This window comes from Grus americana, chromosome 11, assembly GCF_028858705.1.
Source record: "Grus americana isolate bGruAme1 chromosome 11, bGruAme1.mat, whole genome shotgun sequence".
In the NCBI taxonomy this organism is placed as follows: Eukaryota; Metazoa; Chordata; class Aves; order Gruiformes; family Gruidae; genus Grus; species Grus americana.
Genome location: NC_072862.1, coordinates 1479166 through 1500790, shown reverse-complemented (window position 1 = coordinate 1500790; position 21625 = coordinate 1479166). Strand labels below are relative to the sequence as shown.

General features: G+C 44.6%; 1 protein-coding gene across 5 annotated transcripts in view; it reads left to right on the top strand.

Moving 5' to 3' along the window:
- Positions 1–21625, top strand: part of GRM7 (glutamate metabotropic receptor 7) — a 306193-nt gene that overhangs the window by 180357 nt on the left and 104211 nt on the right. For all 5 annotated transcript variants that reach the window (XR_008578861.1, XM_054838818.1, XM_054838817.1 and 2 more), the window contains one exon: positions 9089–9229. Coding sequence is in view for 4 of the 5 variants with exons in the window: in XM_054838818.1 (XP_054694793.1) it covers positions 9089–9229 (141 nt within the window). In the remaining variant the exon portion in view is untranslated. The remainder of the gene's footprint in view (positions 1–9088; positions 9230–21625) is intronic.

Genomic DNA, 21625 nt, shown 5'->3' with positions numbered 1-21625 from the left:
ATACATAGTTTAAAAAAACCCCACAAATAAACCAACCCAGAAAACCCCTTTTTGCTCACCTTCAGGTATAAAGGGGGAGGAAAAAAACCCAACCAGAGTACTTCATGGATAAGGTCCTGGCAAGACAAACAGCCCATTTCCAATAACTGGGCAGCAGGAAAGGATAAATTAGTGGGAGAGACATTCTGCTTCTGGATGTGTTTTTAAATCTGTTCTGTTGGCCTGATTCTGGTGGTAATCTTTACAGCAGATACCGATCCTCAGTCGCAAGAGTAGGCTTATGTGCGCAGCGTTCCTCCCTTGGCTGGGACTCTGCACATCGCAATTCATCAGAAATGATTCATGCAGCAGAGGAGTCGTTTGAATAAGAAGTGGCGTGTTCAGCTGAACGGAGAGCACCGTACGCGCTAAGCACCGCGGGTGACTGATGCTGGTGTCAGCCTCGGAAGCCCCTCTGACTGGAAACGCAAAAATCTTACGCGGTGTGAAGTCTGCAGTCGTTCGGAGGAAGAGGAGCACAAGCCTTCTTCATCTTCTGCCCCGTAACAACTCTCTCGATGCTCCAAGGCATGGATTTGGTCTTTTTGTTGTTCATAAAGAAAACAGTGGATCCCTCTGGGTCAGACCGCCGGCCTCCCGCTCGGGTACGAGGATGATCCTGGTGCCACCCAGAAGACCGCGGCAGCAGGAGAAACCGGGGATGGGGACGAGCTCCCTGACGCGTGTGTCCAGCGCCTGCCGCTGCGGGAAAAGCATCATCCCCAGCTGAGGCCTCCAGCTGGTATGGCAATAAAAATAACAAACAGGAGAAATAAATTCAGGGGTTTCTACTGTTTATATTGATATAAATGGGAGCTCTGTGAAAGTAAGGAGTGCCTGACGGCAATAAAATGTGGAATAATGAATAATAATACACTTCTGTATTAACCTCTCTATTACAGCACTGGCTAGACACCACCTAGGTCATGATCTCATTGCTGTGGCAGCCGTATAATTTTATAAAAGTGATAGCGATGATACTTAGCCAATATATATCCATTTCCGTAATAGAAGCTTTATAGCTTAAAATCCCAGATTTGCCCTAAGTGTGGCAAGCTGACTTCCTTTGCATGTGCTTGATGTCGTGTATATAAAAAGTCAAATGTGACATCAACTAAAACATCCTTTTTCACTGTTATAATCGACAACTATTAAAAAAGAAAACAAAGCACTTTTATGGCATGAAGGAAGCTAATAAAATCACTTAGTATTATGGCCTTTTTATTGAGTAAGAAGGTCAAGAAAATATCCATAGACTATCTTAACGGCTCCATAATACAATGTAGTGGGCAACATAATAAAATCTGAAAAAAGACTAGCTGTCTTAAAATTGATCTTGCCATTCACACCTAATGCTTTTATCCCAGATTTAATGTCAGAAAATTAAACTATTTTGGCTTGAATGCTAGGAAAATCAGAAAATTGAGAAACTGCTTTCAACTCACTTGGCATCAGTAGTCACAGGAAGCGATGGTTTACTAGCTGGGTAGGTAAAATCTGCGTGACTAGCAATCGTTAGTGTGGACGTACTTTGGACAAAATAGAGAATAAAGATGATATAAACTGATAAAATCACTACCCGTATGAAATTGGGTCCGTATGTTGTATTTGCTCACAGCCACGTAGGCTGAGAATGAACACGCTTAAAGCACGTGAGAAAAGCAGTAGGTCAACAGCAACTTTGTGTTTTAATTAGGCTTAATTATTTTCCTTATTAAGTAACCCCAGAGCCCTCGAAGTCACTGCTGACACATGAAATAGGTGCTTCACAGCGTGCACTAGGGATTTGGTAAACAACAAGTGCCAGAAGTCTCTCTTAAAAAATACCTGGGTCACGTTATCGCTGTGGATCTACCACCCGCCCGCGGCTCAGCTCCGGAGAGACTGGAAACTTCACCTGGCTGCTACTGGTTTCACTGGTGCCAGCTCAGCGTTGGTTCCCCCATTTTTATCTCTTCCTTTTCCTAGAGGATTGCTCTTTTTTTGGGTACCTCCCTGCCTTCTGCGCAGCTTTCTTGCCTGCAGCCCGTGCTTTCCCCGTCGACGTGCGCCCGGCTGCGTCCCCGTGATAAACACCTGCCCTCTGACCGTGGCACGCCGCGGCGTTACTCCTGGAGCCCGGTTTATCCTCCAAAGCACGTACAATTCCCTCGGCCATCTCTGCCAGGGAAGCTGAGCATTATGCTTTCAGGCAGAAAATGGGCAACGTGCAACATCAAATGGAAGGAGAGATGCGAGATTAATGTTAGACATAAATCACTTGGGTTTTGGTTTGGGGTTTTTTGGGGGGGGGGGGGTGGTGTAAAAAGCAGCCACGCGTGAGCAAGCCTCATTTTCTGGTTGAGAATCGAGCCGCTCTTCTAAGCGTTCCCGGCTCCTCGGTGCTGTGGGATCCTTCTTCCTTAGCGATGCTCCGGTCCCAGAGGAGCCGAGAGGGATTTCTGAGAGCGGGGGCGAGGCTGGAGCACTGAGGGTGTTTCCGGGCAGGGCTGGGTGCGGTGCTGGCACTCTCCGTCCGGGTGATGGACCGTCAATGGCGCAGAATAGAACACCCAGATAAAATCTGACATGCAGAGCCTGACTGCAGCCGGCTCCCATCCTGCCCCGGTAATTTCTAATTTCAGCCACTCGAGCAGCGCTGATAACTCCTGTCCTGATGGAAGGGCTGCTCAGGCTGGCGCCGCGAGTGTCCCGCTGGCTTTGGAAACAGCCAAAGGTGCTCGGGTTTTGGTGGCATCGCAGCCAAGTGACGTACACCCGTCCTCCCCTGGGCTTCACCACCCCTCTGTGGTGCTCAGGATCGGGTCCCTTTCCCTACCCCCCTCTTCTTTTTTTATTTTTTTTTATTTTTTTTTTAGTCTGTTTCATCGCTACGTAGTTAATTCATATATTAATCCTGGGGTGGAAAATAAATGAACCCATTAGATAGTATCGTCTCTCTATGTGTAAGAATAATGATTTAATCAAATCACAGTGATTTAAAGTAATAAGAGATTTATTTTAATTTGTAAAATCTCATAAAATGACTATCTATATCTCTTAGAGGTATTTGCTGAAAAAAGTAATTTTCTTAAGTATGATATATGGAGAACATTGGGAAATCACTAAATCTTGTCACGCAAGTGTAGTACTTGGCCACGTACAAGAGTAAGAAGTGATTATTCCTACTTTTACATTTAAGCATCCAGCTTTTTTGGTTGGGTCATCTAATTCTGTGAGCCCCTGAACCCAAAGCGCTTATTCTTATGTTTAGCACTATGCATGCAAGTTGTCTTAATGTCTTCAGTTCAGAAAGACTAAGCTTAAGCACGAGCTTAAGCCTGTCGTCATTATAGAGAATACGTTTTCCTGCATTTCAACTTCAATGTTTTTGAATCATATTAATTAAAGTATCTAAAATTAGGTATGCATTTAAGATGTCCCTCTGACTCAAGCCCACTGACTCTGATAGGATGGATTGTGTTTGCAGGACAGCTTTGTGGCACATGGGAAGCGTAGAAATAGTCATAACTGACAAGAGATGTAAGACAATGTGTATTTGGGGGGGTTTTGAGGCAATTACAAGCATTGGCTTTTTCCAAGAGTTAACAAATCCCGGGTCAGTCTGAACACGGTGAAAAGTTACCTACTGCTGCTGATGTTAATCCTCCTGCGATTTCAGGAGTTCCGTCACTCTACACCAACCTGGGGTTGCGGGTTGGAACCTGCTGTGCAGCGGGTAACCACCTATTTTTGTCACGTGTGATCTACAGCGGAACAAGCGGTAAGCTCAGGTGACACAATTCCTTGCGCGTTAGCTCACAACGTTTGCGTGGCACTAATCTTTGCGTGGATCCATCATAGCCTCGCGATTAGAGTTCAAAATGCAGTAATATGGATATGTAACTACTTTACTGTACAAACTGTTCTTTAACAGGAACTTAAATCATGAAACTCAACGTGGGGTTTCCGAAAGGGCACTGACAAGGCCGGTTGCGTGGCGGCGGCGTTGCCGCCCTAGCAAATGATCAGCATTTGCTGAGAAATGAATGTTTGGGGTTTGCTTTACTTATTAGCCATGCATCAAATATGAACTTTAAAAATAGCAAGATCTTTAAATTGATCCTGTTTTCTCTTAATTGAAAAATATTTTTCCTGTAGTTTTCTTTTTTTCTTTTTTTTTTTTATAAGTTGCTTTAAAGTAATCTAGCACAATTACTGTCTGAAAATAATGGTGGGGAAAAAATGAAATGGTGGTGTTTTGTTGGCTCAAATCACAGAGCAACAAGTGTGGTGTGTATTCAGTTCACCAGTGTATTTCACACAGTCGTAATAACTTCTCCGACAGTGTTCTCGGGAACGATATAGCGAAAAAGCAGGAACAAACCCCTGTTCTAGGAGCAGTGAGATTCCACTGAGCATTCTTTACTAACCTTTAGATTGGATGAAAATCTCATCCACTGTGAACTGGCACGGTTCAATTAATTCAGTGGAGGTGCACAGGTTTGCACCAGAGGGTACGAAACACCCCAGGCTTTCTCCTCTGGTGTATCGTACCCCCGCCGTGCATGTGTGCCAGCCCTTTGTGCAGAAGTTGTGAATATTTATCAAATAAAACCTGGTACCTGCGAGCACGCGCCTGGCCTCGCTCCTACGGAGCAATGTAGGGCTCTTTCCGCTTGGTCCTGCCTATGGGCGACTTTTCTTGGCCCTAAGTACGTGGGGAAGGAGGGCGATTCACAAAGCGATGCCGAGTAGAGGTCTTCTCCAGGGTTTTGGGGCGTGGGACCCGAGTGCTGCGATCTGCAACGCAGCCAGAAACAGCGAGTGGGTGCGCAGGGCTAGTCACCCACCCAGTACGGGCTAGTCATCACCCAGCCCGGGCTAGTGGAGGGTGTCCCTGCCCATGGCAGGGGTGGCACTGGAGGGGCTGTGAGGTCCCTGCCCACCCAACCCAGGCTGGGATGCTGGGATTCTGTGAATTAATAGAAATTTGGCCTGCTGCTTAACTCCATCCCTCTGTCAGTCAGTCACTTGCCTGCTTGTCTTGATCAATAGGAAATAACGATAAAAAATGTACCCTCTTTAATAGGGATCTATATTCCTTCTTGAGAATGCAGAGGGATCATTAAAAAAAAAAAATCAATGAGAATGCTATTATTTGTTATTAAATCTGTAAAAGTTTAGAGTAATTCTTATGGAATTCTATTACAGTTTTATCAAGACTGATTGATTTTTATCTTATTAAGTTATAGAGCACTTTTCCCAGAGGTCAGTTAGTTTGGCACGTCGGTAAGGTATACTGTTTCTCTTTCTGAGCCATATATATATGGCAGATCTTGTGACTGAATATCCCCTTTGAAATGCTCTTTTAATTATAAGTAAAACTAATACACATAGGTTTACAGGAAAACTGGTTTAGCTTGTATGTACCTCAAATCTAGGAGTATTTTCTAAATTTTCTTCTGACCCATCCACGTGAATATTTTCCTTAGGAAATTTCAGCTGAGAAATGCAGAAATTGTGCTGTCCTTTCTAGAGACCGTGCATAGAAACATTCCTAAGTCACTAATTTGTCATGAATTAAGCAGAACAGCTGTGGCGGGGGGGTTTATTAAACAATTTCCCTAAAACATGGGAAACCCAGGTTAAGTCTCCGCCTTAGCGTAAATAGAGCGGGAGGGGGTCGGGGGGCTCTGCCATCACAGGTCCCCTCTTTTCCTGCAGCTTCGTGCAGTTTTGTTCTGGAGGTTTTCCTTTCAAGCTGCAAAAACCGCGTCCGGGGCTGGACGAGCCATACTGAGATATGGGCTTGACTCAGGTATTCGACAGCGCTTGGATGCGGGTTCCCCCCCGTCCCATTCAGGTGGCTGGCTGGCAGGTTTCCATGATGTGGCTGCAGTCCTTCAGGTGCTGGGCACTGACTCGGTACGGCACGTAGCTTAGGGTTCGGCGTCCTTCCGAGGCAGCCCGGTGTATTTGTTGGAGGACAGACCTACGCGTATTTACTAGTGAGGCTGCAGGTAAAATTTCGCTTTGATTTCAGCCTGTTTCTGGAAGACCCCAGTGTTTATTTTTCTAGTTTGTTTTTTGGAGATGATGTACACCGTGCTAATGAGCAGTGGGCTTTGGATGCGAGTCGTGAGCAGTCGGCTCAGAATTAGGAAACTATACGTTATAGCTGGGTCAATAGTACACGAAGCTAATACAAGGAGACAGATTGACCCCACTCCTAATCTTCTTTCTTATTTGGAAACATCTGTTTACATGCTGTCTATTTTTATCCTGCAGTGGATGGATTGCTATGCTAATTTAATGATGCCATATGTTTTTCCTCTGACTCAATTTCATTGTGAGGAGTGCCAGACTGAGTCAATTTACCCACCTATTTCAGGGAAAGGAATTGTTGGCTATGGTGCAAGGGACTTTTTTCTCTCTTTCAATGGAATATGTATTTACTGTCATTTCTAACTGCAAAATCAAAAGGAACCATGTGATCATGCAATATAGAGAGATGGTTTAGTATCTGTAAGAGCTCGCTGCTTCTGTGCTTCCACCCTCTTCTGCAACGCCAGTACAAGCTGTAAAGCTGAGGAAAGGGACAAAACAGATATTCTGAGATTTGCATCTTCAATGGATTTGCGCTTTTCGGATGCCAGATAATTTACTTCTGAGCCTCTCAGTGTGCAACCAGCATTTTCAAGTCCTCTTTACGATTCATCTGCTTTATCCAGGTTTCAGATTTGTATAGGCTGAATGTCGCAACAGCCTTCTTAGTAAAAGGAAAAACTCTTTCGTAACCTGAACTTGAACTGGATTGCAGTTCTGGAAGGTTACATGAAAAATACTGAATCTAAACTCTCTCCGTAGGCAAAAGCTCTGATGTTGCTCATTGCAGGCTGAAGACCGGTAGCTAGAAAGACTTAGGAAAGCTACTCGGCGCTAGTAACAGTGGTGGATGTCCCGCTGTTCGAGTATGCTTGTTGTAAGACTGATGTAACTCTCTGAAGAGAACGGGCACAGCCCCCTCCCTTCAGAGGGACTGTAACAAGCCTGTAAAACTGAGCAGGGGCTTCGGCTGGCGGGAGCCTGTACCCTGGCTGAGGGGGTGGGACAGCCCCTGCCTGGGGTTCTGGCACCTCTGGTGCAGCCCTGATCCGCCTCTTCCACGTTCTATGCCAGGAACTCTTGGCTGTGCCACGCCATGTGCTCCTCCCTCTGAACAGATGAGAGAACACAGCTTCTGTCGGCTACAAAAAAGAAAAAAAGACAAAAGACTTCACGTATGAGCGCATAGACATGCACCAATATATTGGCCCTTATGTTTGTACATAGACACGCGCTCATGTATCGGTCCTCGCGCAAATCTTTTGTTTGCCAAAACCAAAACCATACAGGGATAGGAATAAAATAAAAATGTTGTTGTGGGAGGGTGGTGATCTCCGCTCGTCCCTGCTCTCGAGCTCCTGGGGACCCACCGGTGTCTGTCGGGAGCAGGTTCCCCCGCTGGGATGGTGCCCAGCCACGGACCCGCTGCCCCTCGGGTCTCTTGTCACCGCCAGCTCCGGCGGGAGTGACAGAGGTCAGACTTCTGCCATCGTGCTAGTACCTGGGGTACCTGTCTGTCACTGCCATCGGCTGGTTGCACAAAGGCTGCTGTAGGCTCGGAGGGGCTATTTCTCAACGTTAAAGAGAATTACGGAGAAGAGCGCTTAAGTACAGCGAAGCGAGGCAGCGGTGCCCAGGGTGGTCAGTACCGCGATGTCCCTTTTGGTCTAAAGTTACCGCTGCTTCTTGGGAAGGTAAGTACTTGTTTCAGAGTTCTGTGTTGTAGTGTGAGAAAAACCCATTGGAATGAGCGTGATTTTTGAAGGGTATTGTCTGAACTGCGAACAGATATTTGGCTCGGTTTTAAACTACAGAATTTGAAAACTTGATAGAGAAAATCCCTACGCTATGGCAGGTCTAACTGGTGGTCAGAATTTAATAAACTGTATAATTTTGTAGTAGAGTTTGAATTATTTTTTTTTTTCCCCTCCTGGTTTGTAAGCCTTTAGATATTCCTTTTCTTTAATCATTATACACACACGACTGTGTTTGTATGTATACGTGTGTGTGTGTATATAGTGACTTACATTTCTGAGGAAGAAAAAAAAAAGCCAAAACAAAATATGTTTCTCTTCTGGCAAATTGTTGAGGTGTTGCAGAGAGATAGAATATAGCTGAGCCATATGAAAACTATGAACGTGTCGCTGCCACACAGCTATTTGACAGTTGTTATGTGGTTTCTTTCACTGAATAGAGGACTATGTATTTTCAAAAAAAAAAGAAGACTCAGGGGCTTCAACTCAGCTGTTAAAAATTGTAATTTTTCCCCCATTATTTTAATACTGGAGATTTATGTCATTTTACTCTTGCAGGACTGCAGGCTGCCTGTGGCTACATGGCTTCAGTAACAAACTGAATCTCACAGGTCTAAGGAAGGAAACTTTTTTTTTTGTTTACCCCCACTTCAGGATGTCTAATCCAAGTGTCCGGTAAATTGTGGTGATTCACAGTTACCTCTCAGAAGTTTTGCTCTCTACTTTTGTGAAAAGAAATTAAGGGGGAAATGCACGCTGCAAACGCAGTCAGGTGTCCTGGAAATGGCCAGTTTCCATGAAACTGCCTTCTCTGGAGGTCTGGAGAGGTTAATTACAAAATTAGTTGTATTGAGCTCAGCCTAATATCAGCTGCACTGTGTAATTCATTTTCATTCCTTATTGGTATCTAATATCTAATCCATGGTTTTTGCTCATAACTTTTTTCGATAGTAATCTCTGTTTTACATATATTTTACCTAGCTTTGTGCCTCACATTTAGTCGCAGAGTAATTTACTTGCAAGATGCAGCCGATTAGATAAAACCTGCGATGGATTTCCTTTCCCTCCACGGTCATCTGGTGTGGATAGAGATGTGAACGTGCGCTGGGTGTTGAAGAAGATATAAACAGAGTGTTTGTTTTTCAGGCTGCAATACTTCCCGTGCAGTACGAGCTAGACTTCAGCTTTCTGCCTGTCTCCTTCTCCAGGGTTTGATGCCTATTTTACCTCCCGCACCCTGGAGAACAACAGAAGGAACGTGTGGTTTGCAGAGTACTGGGAGGAGAACTTCAACTGCAAGTTAACCATCAGTGGGTCAAAGAAGGAGGACACAGACCGTAAATGCACAGGTAACTTCATTTACTTCACCCTCCTCGTGCCGCTGGACACGAGCCTCGGTGGAATGACTGCACAGCTGATGTAAGGAGGCTTGACTGGAGACAGATTGAAAAAATAAATTGAGTTTTTGTAGGTTGTACAGAAAATGGAACAGCAGCATCAGCCTTGCAGGACAAGAGAAGGAAATGGAAAGAGTGAAAAAATACGTTCTTCTGTTTCTTCCTCTTTCTGGCTGTCCAGCCAGCATTTTCCATAGGACCCAGAAGTGCTTTCGTTTGAGTGCAGGGTGGCTTGGGGGTCTTTTGTTAGTTTGCTTTACAGAGAGAATATTTCCACAACTAGTGCCTTGTCACCCATCTGCAAATCACAAATTGGCCACCCTCTATATCAAAGCGCCGTCTGCTCACGGTCACATACAACCATGCGCGTTTGAATTTAGCTTTTGAAGGAAATGCACCTGTAGGGAAGTATTAGGACAGAGTGAAATGCTTTCACTTTAGGTAGCACGAAATTGTTGATCAGATTTTTATTCTCACTGATGTTATTTAAGAAATTGGGGTTAAATAATTTTTTGCAGCCTCAACTTAGTGACATGGAAAACATGTTGTCTGCGTTTCTGACGGAGGATCATCACCGTTAGCAGCATCTTGTTTGACCTCTGTTATTCTCTGGTGGCTGACAGATTCACTCCTCTTTTCCTTTTATGAGGTGCTGCCCACCATTTGCAATATCGTATTTTCCATGAATTCCCACTTCTGATCGCATGGAGATTCAGGGAGTTATTTTTAGTTAGAGAGATGTGCAGGTAATGATGGGGGCGATTTCGTTTTTAACTGAGTTACGCACTTCTCAGCGCAACCATCATCACGATGCGGGGTGATACGGTTCATTAAACTTGGAGAGTTTATTTTGAAAGGAAATGATGGGCGAGACGCGTGTTTTCGGAGTCATTCAGACAGAGCCTGACCAAGTGCTGCCAGATGATCCACGGGGACAATAGCAGCATTGCCAGTTTGATGATCTTATGCTGAATTAAGGTATTAGATTGAGGGTACCTGGCTAGAAAGAATATTTCTAAAACTCAGCAAATGTAGGGAGCCTGCCCTCAAACCGCCGGGTCCCTGGGGAGGCCGCGTTTGTGGCGTGGGCGTCTGTACCGTGGGGTCGGGGCATTTGCCCAGGGCTTAAAATGCAGGGGAGAAGCTTCAGCCAGAACGTATCTGCTCCAATACAGATGGCAAAGGCAATAACGCCGTCCGACGTCCGCCTTGCCCTTGGCTCCCTTTGCCTTTCCTTCCCTCTCCTTTTAATTTTTCACAGCAGCAGTTTAAACAAGTTATGTGGAATAATTGCCTTGAATTTTGATCAAAGGAAATTAGTTCATAGGAGGATATGTTTTACTTTGAAAATTGATGAAAACTTTCCATATTTCATATCGTCTGCTTTTGGTTTCAATTCATGGATGGGAGTAGGAGTGTTGTGCGTAGAAACAGTGCAGTTACCGCTGGGAATACGCTGCCGTTAAATTTGGCATTTGGAATCTCCCCCAAAGTCTGGAATTTGACTAAAAATTGATAAAAGATCTTTAAGATAATTTCTAAAAGTGTCTTATCACCCTTATTGTTTATGCCATTATTTTATTACAATTGCTCACAGCCTGTGCTTTCTGATGTGAACGTGAAAAAGGAGTTCTGCCTTCCCTCGGTGTAGATTCAGCCGAAACATTTGTTTTCGATGGCTAACTTACCCTATCGAACTGAAATGCCGCATTATAGCTCGATATTGTACCAAATGACGTGCCCCGACATCTTCCTTCCCTCTTCTACAAACCGAAGTAAATTGTGCATCAGAAAAAGCATTAGCTCTGAATTATATTGCTAGTATGAGAGTCTTAATGTCCCACTGAAGTAATAACATTATGAATGATCATCATCATTATTTTAAAATTTGATTGGTAATTTGTAATGCAGCGAGGTGCTAGGCTACAGCCCATCGGCTCCTGACAGCAGTAGTGCTCCTGAGCACCGGCGTGAGGCGCGGGAGGCTCACGCTCCGCATGGAAATGCTTGCACGGAGCAGGGAGCAGCTCGGTGCTCGTGGCCACAGACTGTGAGCAAGAAGAAAAGCTTCTCCAAGAAGGCACCCTGCGGGCAACTTACCTTTTCGTACCGCAACTTTCTCAAATATTTCTACATGCAGAACTTCATTAACGTCATTTATACTTATTTAAGTATGGAAAAAATTTCCCTGGTTGGGATGGATAAGATATAGAATGAGAAAATGAAAATACATTTAGCCCACCCCACCTTATTTCTAGACAAGATTAAATACGACCCGTCTCTGTAATTAACAATGTCGTTTCTAGCGAGTGTCCTGCGTTGGCGTGGTTCCGGGCAGGATCCAGCGCTGCTGAGCTGTGCTGCTGGGAAGGACGCCCATGGTGCTGCGCAGACACTTTCCGCCGGGATGCAGGCTGGCGGGAGCAGCCAAGTCCCTGGCTTTTCCCCAGAGAGGAGAGGGGCCGGGTCCTTACGCCGAAGCGGTGTCACTTCATTGGGGTGCTGCCTCCTGGGCTTGCCCAGCCCCTGGAGCTGCTGCCTCTGCCCTGGAGGGTTGCTGTGGTTTGCTTTTGAGGAGACCTCATCAAACCGTACGGGGAACCTAATGGAATCGCTGAAACAGCACGACCGTAACAAGCATTGCGTTCAGACAGCTCGCTGTTTTACTTCTTGGTGCTTGCATTTAGGAATATTAGAGAGATTCACTTCGGTCGTAACAGGCCACGTCAGGTTAATGTGGGAATGCGTTGGGAAAAAAGCAGTTTGCCGTACCATGCGTTATGGTGAAAATGTGCTTTTATAGGAAAGGATTAACGGAAGAAAACAACTGTCTTTGCAGAAGAGAATGGTGCTGTAGTTCATAGCTGTGATTCTGCTGAGGGAGCCCTGCCGAACGCTCTGCCTGCGTCACGTTGCGCGCAGCGATGGCGTCTGGGCTTGGATTGGGAGCTCCACTGAAGATATTTTCCTGTACAAAACCACATGGTACTAATATTGCCAGTGCCGCGAGACTTAGGGACTCAGAATTAACAGATGATAAAACAAGGCTTTTGTGTGTATATTGTCACGAACCAGGTTGTTCATAAGTTTCAGAGTGATTCTCGAAATGAAATACGCAGTGCTGAGCATTTGATAGCCTTGCACGGTACCGGCGCGTGGCTGCCTGCAGCTTGCTCTGCTGACGGCGACCGTCGGCGTGGTCGCCCCGTGGGTGCTCCCGGTTCCGGTGGTTCCAAATCCACCCGTGGGTACAGAATATTTCCTGCTCCAGCAGAAGCACCTGCACTCACCTGGGGCAGGAAGAGGTGGACCCCGAAGAGAAATGTAAGCGCTTTGAATGCGCAGAGGCATCCGCTCTGCCGAGAGCGCCTCGGCGGGTAACTCCCCCTGAAAAGGAAATGGCAACACTTGACTGTTTTCACTTATTAAACATAGCTTTTAATTCAGATAGCTTTACACTCAAGGAGACTTAATGAAGTGATATAAGGGTGATGTCACCTTGGATGTCATTTATCAGAATGTAGATTACTTGGAGAGGTTTTCTAATGATCTGCAAGTGTAATCAGTCTGAAGGTACAGCCCAGATGATGGCTCAGACAATGACTGGCTCTAAAGAAGATGCTGGGAGAAAGCTCCCTGCAAGCTGAAGTGACAGAAATCTAGCAAAAGGGTTTGAAAAAGAGGGCCAGTTGTGTTTAGAATTTAAATTGGAACAGGAGAAAATGCCTCAAAGGGACCCAGATTCCCCTTCCTGGGCAGTGTGTAGGCAGGAGCAGTGTCAGAACTCTGCTGAATGCTCATCCCGTAGGCATGATGCTCTGGGGGGGCTTGCCCCATCAGCAGGATTTTACCGCACGAAGATTTGGTGGCTCAGAGAGGCCAAATCCCTTTTAAAATGTAAGGAGCATCAATCAGGGAAGGCTGTTCTAAGGACTGAGTTTATCTTATCTGACAGTGTCACAAGGTAGGATTAAAAGTCAGTGAAGGACTGAGGTGTCTTGGGTAAAAATAATAAAATAATAATAAAAAGGTAGTAATTTGGGGGTGTATATACACATACTCTTGCTTCTAAAGCTGGGGAGAGAATACCTCATGCGCTGACGTGCGTCAGAGACGATATGAGCTCGGCGAATGTCCTGCTGCGTCTCAGTGTGCTTTGGATACAGCTGTTGTTCAGGCAGGGAAGAAGGGTCAGATTTCCATTTAATACAGGAAAAGGTGGAAGTAGCAAAGGGATAGTTATCCTATATGTTTATATTTTACCATAAAGTTGTCACGTGTGCCGTACGTCTGTCAGAATTTCCTGTAACTGCTTTTCGTACAGGGGGTTTACCCTTGGAAGGGGAAGAAGCAGCAGGGAGTGCCGAGAGCTGCGCTGCGTCGGGGCTGTCGCAGAACAAACGGTGTCTGGAAACGGATCGTGAGTCTGAAACGCTGGGAGCCCAGGTCTGGGCAGCCAGGATTTGGCATGTCACCCCAGAAGGCAGGACAGATAATTTGGCAAACCACTTAATTATCTGTGGTTTGGTTTAAAATGATACCAGTAGCTGGGGTTTTTTTAAGGTTTTGGTTTTTGTCGGGGGTTTTTTTGGGGGGGGGGAGCGGAGGAGTGGCTTGTTTGGGGGGTTTGGGCTTTGTTTGGTTTTTTTTAAGGAAAAGGAAGCTAATACCAATATCCTGTCTTTTTTTCACCAGCAGTCAAGATGGCTTGCACTATGAGGCCATATGTTAGGGAAAGAAAAATAGTGACAAACAAAAGATGTAGCAAATAGCAGAGCCTGAGGATATCAGAATATTATTTATAATTTGACTACAAAAAGTGATCTAGTGCTTTAATAGATTAGCAAAGTGCAATTTACTATGGAAAGAAAAATAGTTTCCAAAATGCTATCAAAATTCCACATCTCAGGAAAAAAAATAAATTGTCTGAGATGTTTCAAGCAACTTAATGGCAGATGGCCAATATCTAAAGCATTTTTTTTAAAAACAAATGCCAGGAGCCACGGTGTGTGTGATTCACTTTTTATGAGAACAGCTTTATGGTATTCATTAGGACGAGCATCTATTGGACTTGAGGGTGTCAGAAGAGCTTAACCGTTCACTGTGCCGTATAAATCACGTCAGGAAGAGGGGCTGAATTCAGACTGATTCCCGCTGACGGTGTTGAGGCTGGGAGTGCGGAAGGTGCTCCATCTCCCGCGCCGCTCAGGGTTCAGGGTGGCAGGTTTGTACAGCTGGCGCAGGGGCGAAGGAAGCTGCCCGGTGCTCGCAGGCAGCCGCAGGGCTGCACGCCCGCTGCTCCCGGCTCTTCTCGGCACCCTCTTCCTATTCGAGCTAAGGCTCGTGCGTATTGCTGCATCTGGGTCCTATGGCAAATAGCAAGAATTCCTCAGAAAAAGCAGGTTTCGGAGGGTCTAAACCATCCACGGTACGTTTTTATTTTGTGCAAGAACCTGCAGCTTGAAAAACCTTCTCTCTTGTTGCAGGCGTGCTCAACAGGAGCGTACCTTGAAATGCCTTTCCAAAGCTACACAGGGGCCGAGCGGTGCAGTCGGCTCCGTTTAGTTTTCAGCCAATTTTCCGTGCATCGAGATGAATGTTTTCTGCAGCTCTGCTTCCTAAAGGCAGGGGAACCTTATCATCTCTGTGCAAAATGCAAAGACAAGTTGACTGAGTTGTAAGCTCTGTGGTTGAGCAGCTAAGACTGTGGAGGTCCAGGCTTTGTTGCTGTCCTTCTTACTATTTGGTTTTTTACAGAACAAGTTTATTAAAAAACCCAGTTTTTTTTTCTTTTTGCTAAATCTTGGCCAATGATATTAGATCTTTCTGCTCGACCAAGTCCTTTCGTTGATGCCCACTGTCATCATCTATAAGATGACCTGCCTAGGCAGTAGTCCTAAACTGTAGTCTAGTCCTAAGCAGTGGTTAGTCAAGGTGCTGACGTACAGAAGTGCTTAGCATAAGGCTGGCTGTCAGGAATCCTGTATACAAATTGTCAAATTATTTGCTTTAAGCCAGATACTCGGCTTGGGTGCCCTTTCTCAGCCGCCGGACACAGCAGGATTTACCTGCCCGTGACTCGGGGTGGATTTTCACCCAGGATTTTGTGATGTGTGATTGATGACATAGGCACGAGCCAAAAAGCTTTTGGTTAGCTCTTGTTACAGAGATTGCTCTGTGCATTTTCTCCTCCAGCTCTGAGGGACGAAATGTGTGTTAATGCGTGTGTGTGAAGATGTATAATATTTCAGTGCAAAATTGATCGTCTTTTGCTTGCCCTGCGAGCTACGAATAAGGTCAAAGGACAGACCAGGATGGGAAATTTATCTTCTCAATTACAGCCCATGCTCTGATGCAGGTAAACAGGGTGTCTAGGTAGCTGTTTTCCTGCTTCGCTAGTATGGCCTGCCTCTTCCTCCCTTCTCTCTCAGGACACCTACACAATGTTTCCTTGCTAGCGAGTGGCTGATCTGTAATTTTGTAACATGTTTCCATTGACAACTTCTGCTTTTTCTTTTCTTTCTAATGGTGATTGTCTTTCAAGTTGTCTGTGATCTTGGTTATAGGCTCTCTCTCAAATTGCAATGTTCAAGAGGGGGAAAAAAAAAAATAATCCAAGATGCATCTCATGAACGAAGCAATATGCTCTCCAATAAACTGCTTTTTACCAAGTCCAGCTCATCTTCGGGTGACTGCTCTAACGTCTCTGGGCCAATACAGCTATAGCCGCAGCTCAGAGATACCAAGACTTACGTGAGGATGCATGGTTAGCCAATGCTTGACTTCAGTTTGAAACCCAGGGCTTCTGTTCTTTTACTAGGTTGCATTGCATCTTATTTTGTAAATACTTCAACAACCTTCAGACTGCCTAAACATACCAATGCTAACACCCGTGAGAAAGAAAAGTCCACTTTTTTCTCTGAAAAATGTGATGTGCACAAGTTTAGGAGCAGATGAACCATGTTATGCACTAGCTCGCAAGTTGACTGGCTCTGCGCAACTCTTTCTAAACAAAATATTTTCCATATAATATCAAATTGTCCAAGTATGCATTAGAGCTTAATGACCTCTCTGCTTTCATTTCAAAAAGTTAATCTCATTTAGCATCATAGTACTTCAAGATATATATACCTGAAATTCCTGAGAGACCCCTGCGATGGTTGGTTCAACCAACATTAAACCAACCTTGAAGAGTTTATTCTCAAGTTAAACCAGTTTTATGGATTTCTAAACTCTCTTATCTTTCAGAAATACATTTCTCAGAATCGCTTCCATTTCCAGATTGCCAGGTGATTTGCCAACAAAGCCCCGTGATTCAGTGACGGTCGTCTTGCTATTTACGTCCATATTCCTCTATTTGCAAACTGCATTTTTATCCAAATGCTCAAATATAAAGGTAGCTCCAGTTTAGGCCTTCTAATCTTTACAAAGTGCTGCTTCTATACATTTGCTTGATCACTGCTGCGCTGGCAATTATTGCTACAGAAAGCTTTTTTCGTTTGCACATTAGCAGTACGAAGCTGTAAAGTGTCTCTGATTTACATCAGTGTCGGCTAGCCTGGTGCTGATTTTTTTTTTTTTTTATGACTGTAGTACTTCAGCATCAGCATATAAATGAGACCTATTGCATATGTTTTAATAGGAATGTTGAATGCACAGAAAACATCTCAGGTAAGAAAATTAGGTCAGTTTTCTAATCTAAAATTTATTCCCTTAGATACACACCTGAGAACAGAAACTGTTACAGTGCATTGAATCAGTGTGACTGAGAACAAAAATCATTGTCTGACAGATTGAAGTGGATGTAGCTTCAAAAAACTCATTTCATAAGGCTTCCTGTAAACTGTTGAATTACGATGATGATCCTTATTATGTAATATTGCTATGTCTGGTGGTGGAATAACAAATATTCAGTAGGACTTCCTGCTGCATTGTGCTCCTTTTGGTTTTCACTTTAACACGTATGAGTGAAGACCCGTTGCAGTACAGGATTTTTTTGTTCTCCCCGATGAGGAATACGTCGTAAGGCATTGTGACAGCCTGGTTTCCAAAGTTTGGTTAGGGAATGTTAGCTGATCAGGCGTAGTGAAAGCTGACTACATCTGCTTTCAGCGGGTATCGGTGGTGTTACTACAGTCACCAAGTACAGCTGTATCTTGGTGTGTCTCTGTGTATCTACTGCTGCAGGTCTCTGACTGTGGGTCAAGTGCATACCAACTGAAGAAAAAAGGCGTTTCTAATTAAAAAAGGCTTCCCTGCTGGTTATTGGCATAGAACAAGTGGTCTGATTTCCAAATTCGTTGTGCAATACGATGTTATCTCTCTCTGTCAGGGTTGCAGGAGGCTGTAGAGCTGTGCTGACACTGAAGATCGCAGTGGAGATGAGGCAGAGGTTCCTGTAGCCCTTAGAACTAAGGCAGAAGGGGTGTGCACCGGCATTAGGGAGCCGGGTGCTCTGCGCTTCCCGGGCTGTGCCGCTGCCCGGGCTCCGCCAGCTCGCAGGAGCCTGCGGGGACGATGTTCAGGCTGGAATTTTACCCTAGCGCAGAAGGATGTTCTTGTGGGGTTAGCAGTAGAAACTTGAAAGTCCATCTGCTTTCCCCAAGAAAATCCGTGGGGATTGGATTGATGGTCTTGAGATAAAGGCTTTTTTCTATAATGAGATCTTCCTAATTAGGATGGGCTGGATAGATGACTGTAACTACATGGCTGTATTATTGGATCTTGTATTGCTTTGTAAAATGACAATACATGGATTATATTGCAAAGAGGCCTGATTGTCATACTCTGCTTGTTTAAATTACGATATTTACTCTAGCACATTGTTAGTTTTTCTCCGGCTCTAGTACTCAGCTACTTTCAAATAAAGAGCTTTGTTGGAGAAGCCTCCAGACGTTACACCTCCGGTGTGTACAGTAGTGTCTATGCCATGAGCGAATATCCGAGGAGTAGTAGCTCTGATCTTATTCTGGAGAGCCCTGGACGTATGTACTTGTCTATTAAAGATGAATCCGTTTGGTTGGTGCTATTGTGCGTGTTTCCGGAGTGCCACGAGTACAGCGGTTGCAGCTGCACAGGCTGAGCTCTCTGCACCGTTTGTAGCTGGAGGAAGCCTCAGTGCCGTTATGAAATAGCATGTGTGGCGCTTGCACGGTCACAGACTAATAATGGTAGCTGGAGCATCATGGATGTCTCTTCGCTCACAGGCATCAGGTTTCTAATGATGCTAAATATGCTGGAGATGGATGAAGAGTATATATTTTTCTGTCAGCACTTAACCAGCTGCTGAATTCTAACTTGTACAAATAATAGCTGCTTGTTTGAGACTGCGAGCGTTCTGCAATCTTTAAATTAAATCTCTTGTTAATGATGACTGTCACCGGGTTCTCAGCAGTACTATTATGTGAGTTCCTTTGAAAATGTGTTAAATCCTTCAGAAACTGAACCCGTGTCTGAATTCATCTAACGTAAGCACCAATGAAGTGGGATTTTGATGTCTGTCTGTATGAATTATATGCCATAAAAATTGCCCTTGCAAGACTATTTATACATCATAACATATCCCCTACATTATGTGATGATGAACGATGGGTCCAGAAAAACCAGCTGAAGGGGAGATGTTGAGAAAATAGAATGTGAAAAACGAAGTTGTCAGGTCCTTTTCCGTACAAGGAGGTGTCAGGCATCACCTTTATGGAGATGCAAAAAGTGTGACCAGGAGTTCTTAAACTTGCATTTCATTCCTATGTCATCTGAAGGAGGCTGTGCAAGAGGGCTTCTTTCTCTCTGTCTTCTCACTACTCTGGGCTTAGGGCTTTTTTTCCTCTCTTTGTTGCAGTATTTTTCCCTTGCGAAGATTTGCCTGAAGCAAGAGACCTAGCTGCTCAGTCTCTTAGGAATCATGATGATGAGCACTTGAGACTCTAGTAGGAAGTGAGGTTAAATTATTTGTCATCACCTTCAAATAGATCTTTTGGAAGCAAAAAATGCTCATGTCAATAAATTGCTTTTGTGTTTCATCCTTCTGACATCCCAAGGTACTCCATTTCAAATCCATGGAACAAAAGTGCATTCTCTTGAAATCACTTTGTGTGCCTGTGTATCGGGTGTCAGCTACTTCATTGCTGAAGAAAATAATGTTATTGCACGGCTCATGAAGATCACCAAGTTAAAACAAAAAAAAAAAAGCAACCTTGAAAGAGCAGGAGTGCATGAGAAGAACAGAAGATTCGCACATCACGGTGCAAGCGGGGTTTATGTTTACCTCGTGCTTTCGGTGTCTTCTGACAGCACAGAGGGCTGCGTGGTTCCTTGCTGCACCCACCCACCTCCTGAGTTCAGCTGTTGGTCCTTTCTCTTGTACCAAGCTTCACTCCCGAGACCCCCACGATGTCCTAACGGGGCTGGGCTGGGGGCTCAGGACGGCCCCTTTGCCAGGAGGCACACGCAGCACCGGTATTCCTGCTTTTACCTGCAGGAAGCTAATGACTTCTGTGGGTTTCCTTCCCTTCCAGGAGTAATTAGTAATTGAATTTCTGTACACCCGTATACGCAGGAGCTATTCCTGAAGCACACGGTAAAACTTTCTGCTTGGCTTCTTCAGCTAAACCTAAGAGGGGGAAACACTTGCCACACTAATGTTGCAGTTGGAATTAAAATTGTGACCATCGCTTAGGTTTAACCCTGTCTAAAAATGGACTTTGGGCCTGATTTGCTCCTCACTGGGTTACTACGATGGTAGTTTGAACTAAACTAGAGGGAACACTCTGTGCAGCCAGGCCCACTGATTTGGATATTTTCAATATTATTATTTTTAGTGTTGAAATCTGAAGACTATTTGACATATGTATAATATGGCAATTGCTTTGCAGGTTCTTTGCTAGTTCAAATTTGGGCTGAACTTCTAATTGCAATAAAGTCTCTTTAGAAGGGCAGTTACATTTGACTCCATAGCTGGACGTTACAAAAATTCTTGATGTTTAATACTGAACTAAATGCCTGCTTTCAGTAGAGGAAAGCATTCTTGTTACTGGAAATTCTGTTAAGCTTTTCAGATCTTTATTATCTTCATACTTGCACTCTTAACATTGCTTTTGGGGTTTTTTAAGTGGATTTTGCTCAGGTTCCTTTCACAGATGTCTTCACTGCTAAAGGTTTCCTTTCTGCTGTGCATCTGGCCAGCCATGCTTCTGGAACTTAATATGCCTAATCAGTATTGTTTGTGCGCAGCATTTCAATCCCAGATTCACTTCCCTTGGCATGCATTTCAGTTGCATCGCTAATTTGGTTACGTAGCTGAGCTGAAACCACTTAAAAGCGTTTTCCTTGTCAGGGCCTGGAAATGTAACAAGGTCTGTAATCAATGAGAGGGGAGTGAAATGATGAAAAGAACAGTGCGTGGATCTTCACAGTCCGGAAACTCTCGTACCCTGCTGAATTATTTGCAGGATCTCAAAGTTTCCAGTGTAGCTGAGATTTAAAATTGAGGGGCTTTGGTAGAGGGCATCTCAAACATGGTATGCAGGTTGAGTGGATCAAATGTCAGCGGTGCAGTTTGGTAATTACAGAGGGAACCAAAGAAGGAGGAAAAGTGTCAATAACTGAAGGTGTTCATATAGGGGGATTTTATTTTTGCTTATCTTCAAGTGAATCTTTTTTGTGGACATATTACAACATTCTTTGTGCTTGTGGAATTTCTGTAAAAAGATGGTGATCTCTCTGTGCTTATTTGTAATTCTGGCCCACCACCTCTCCACTCAAAGGAAAAAAAAAAAAAAAAAGTGTTTGGGACTCTGTCTTTTTCTCATGAGCTGAAAAAAACCCTGAAAAACTTTGCTCATAGGCTGGCTGCAAAATGATTCAGCCGGATAGCTGAATCAAGACAGTGCCCCAAGGGCAGGCAGGCTGGAGAGGACCTGGGCTGCTCCCTGATGACGGCTTTCTGCAAACCCAGCGCTGCCGTGCGGGGAGGGGTCTCAGGCTGCCCCCGACAGCAGGGTCCAGGGCCGGCAAAGCTGCTGTTCACGAGGGCAGGAGATACGCAAAGGTGTCAGCTGGGCAGCAACAGGGACATGGGCTTCTGGCCTCTTAGAATCGTTAGTTTTCACAGTCATTAACAACTTAATTTCCTTATTGGTATCAATCAGCTGATTTAAATTCACTCATCCCTATCTCTAATTAAGGTTGTTAGCAAAGGAATTTTCCCCACTTGTATCCACCAACCGAGCATTTACTTTGATTGAATGTCTCTCAAATATTTGCAAGAGATGCCTCTGAGGATTGGTTTCTTGGAGCTCCTGGCAGTGCCCAGACCTGCAGGATGGTGATCAAGACCAACGTGAGGTTAGA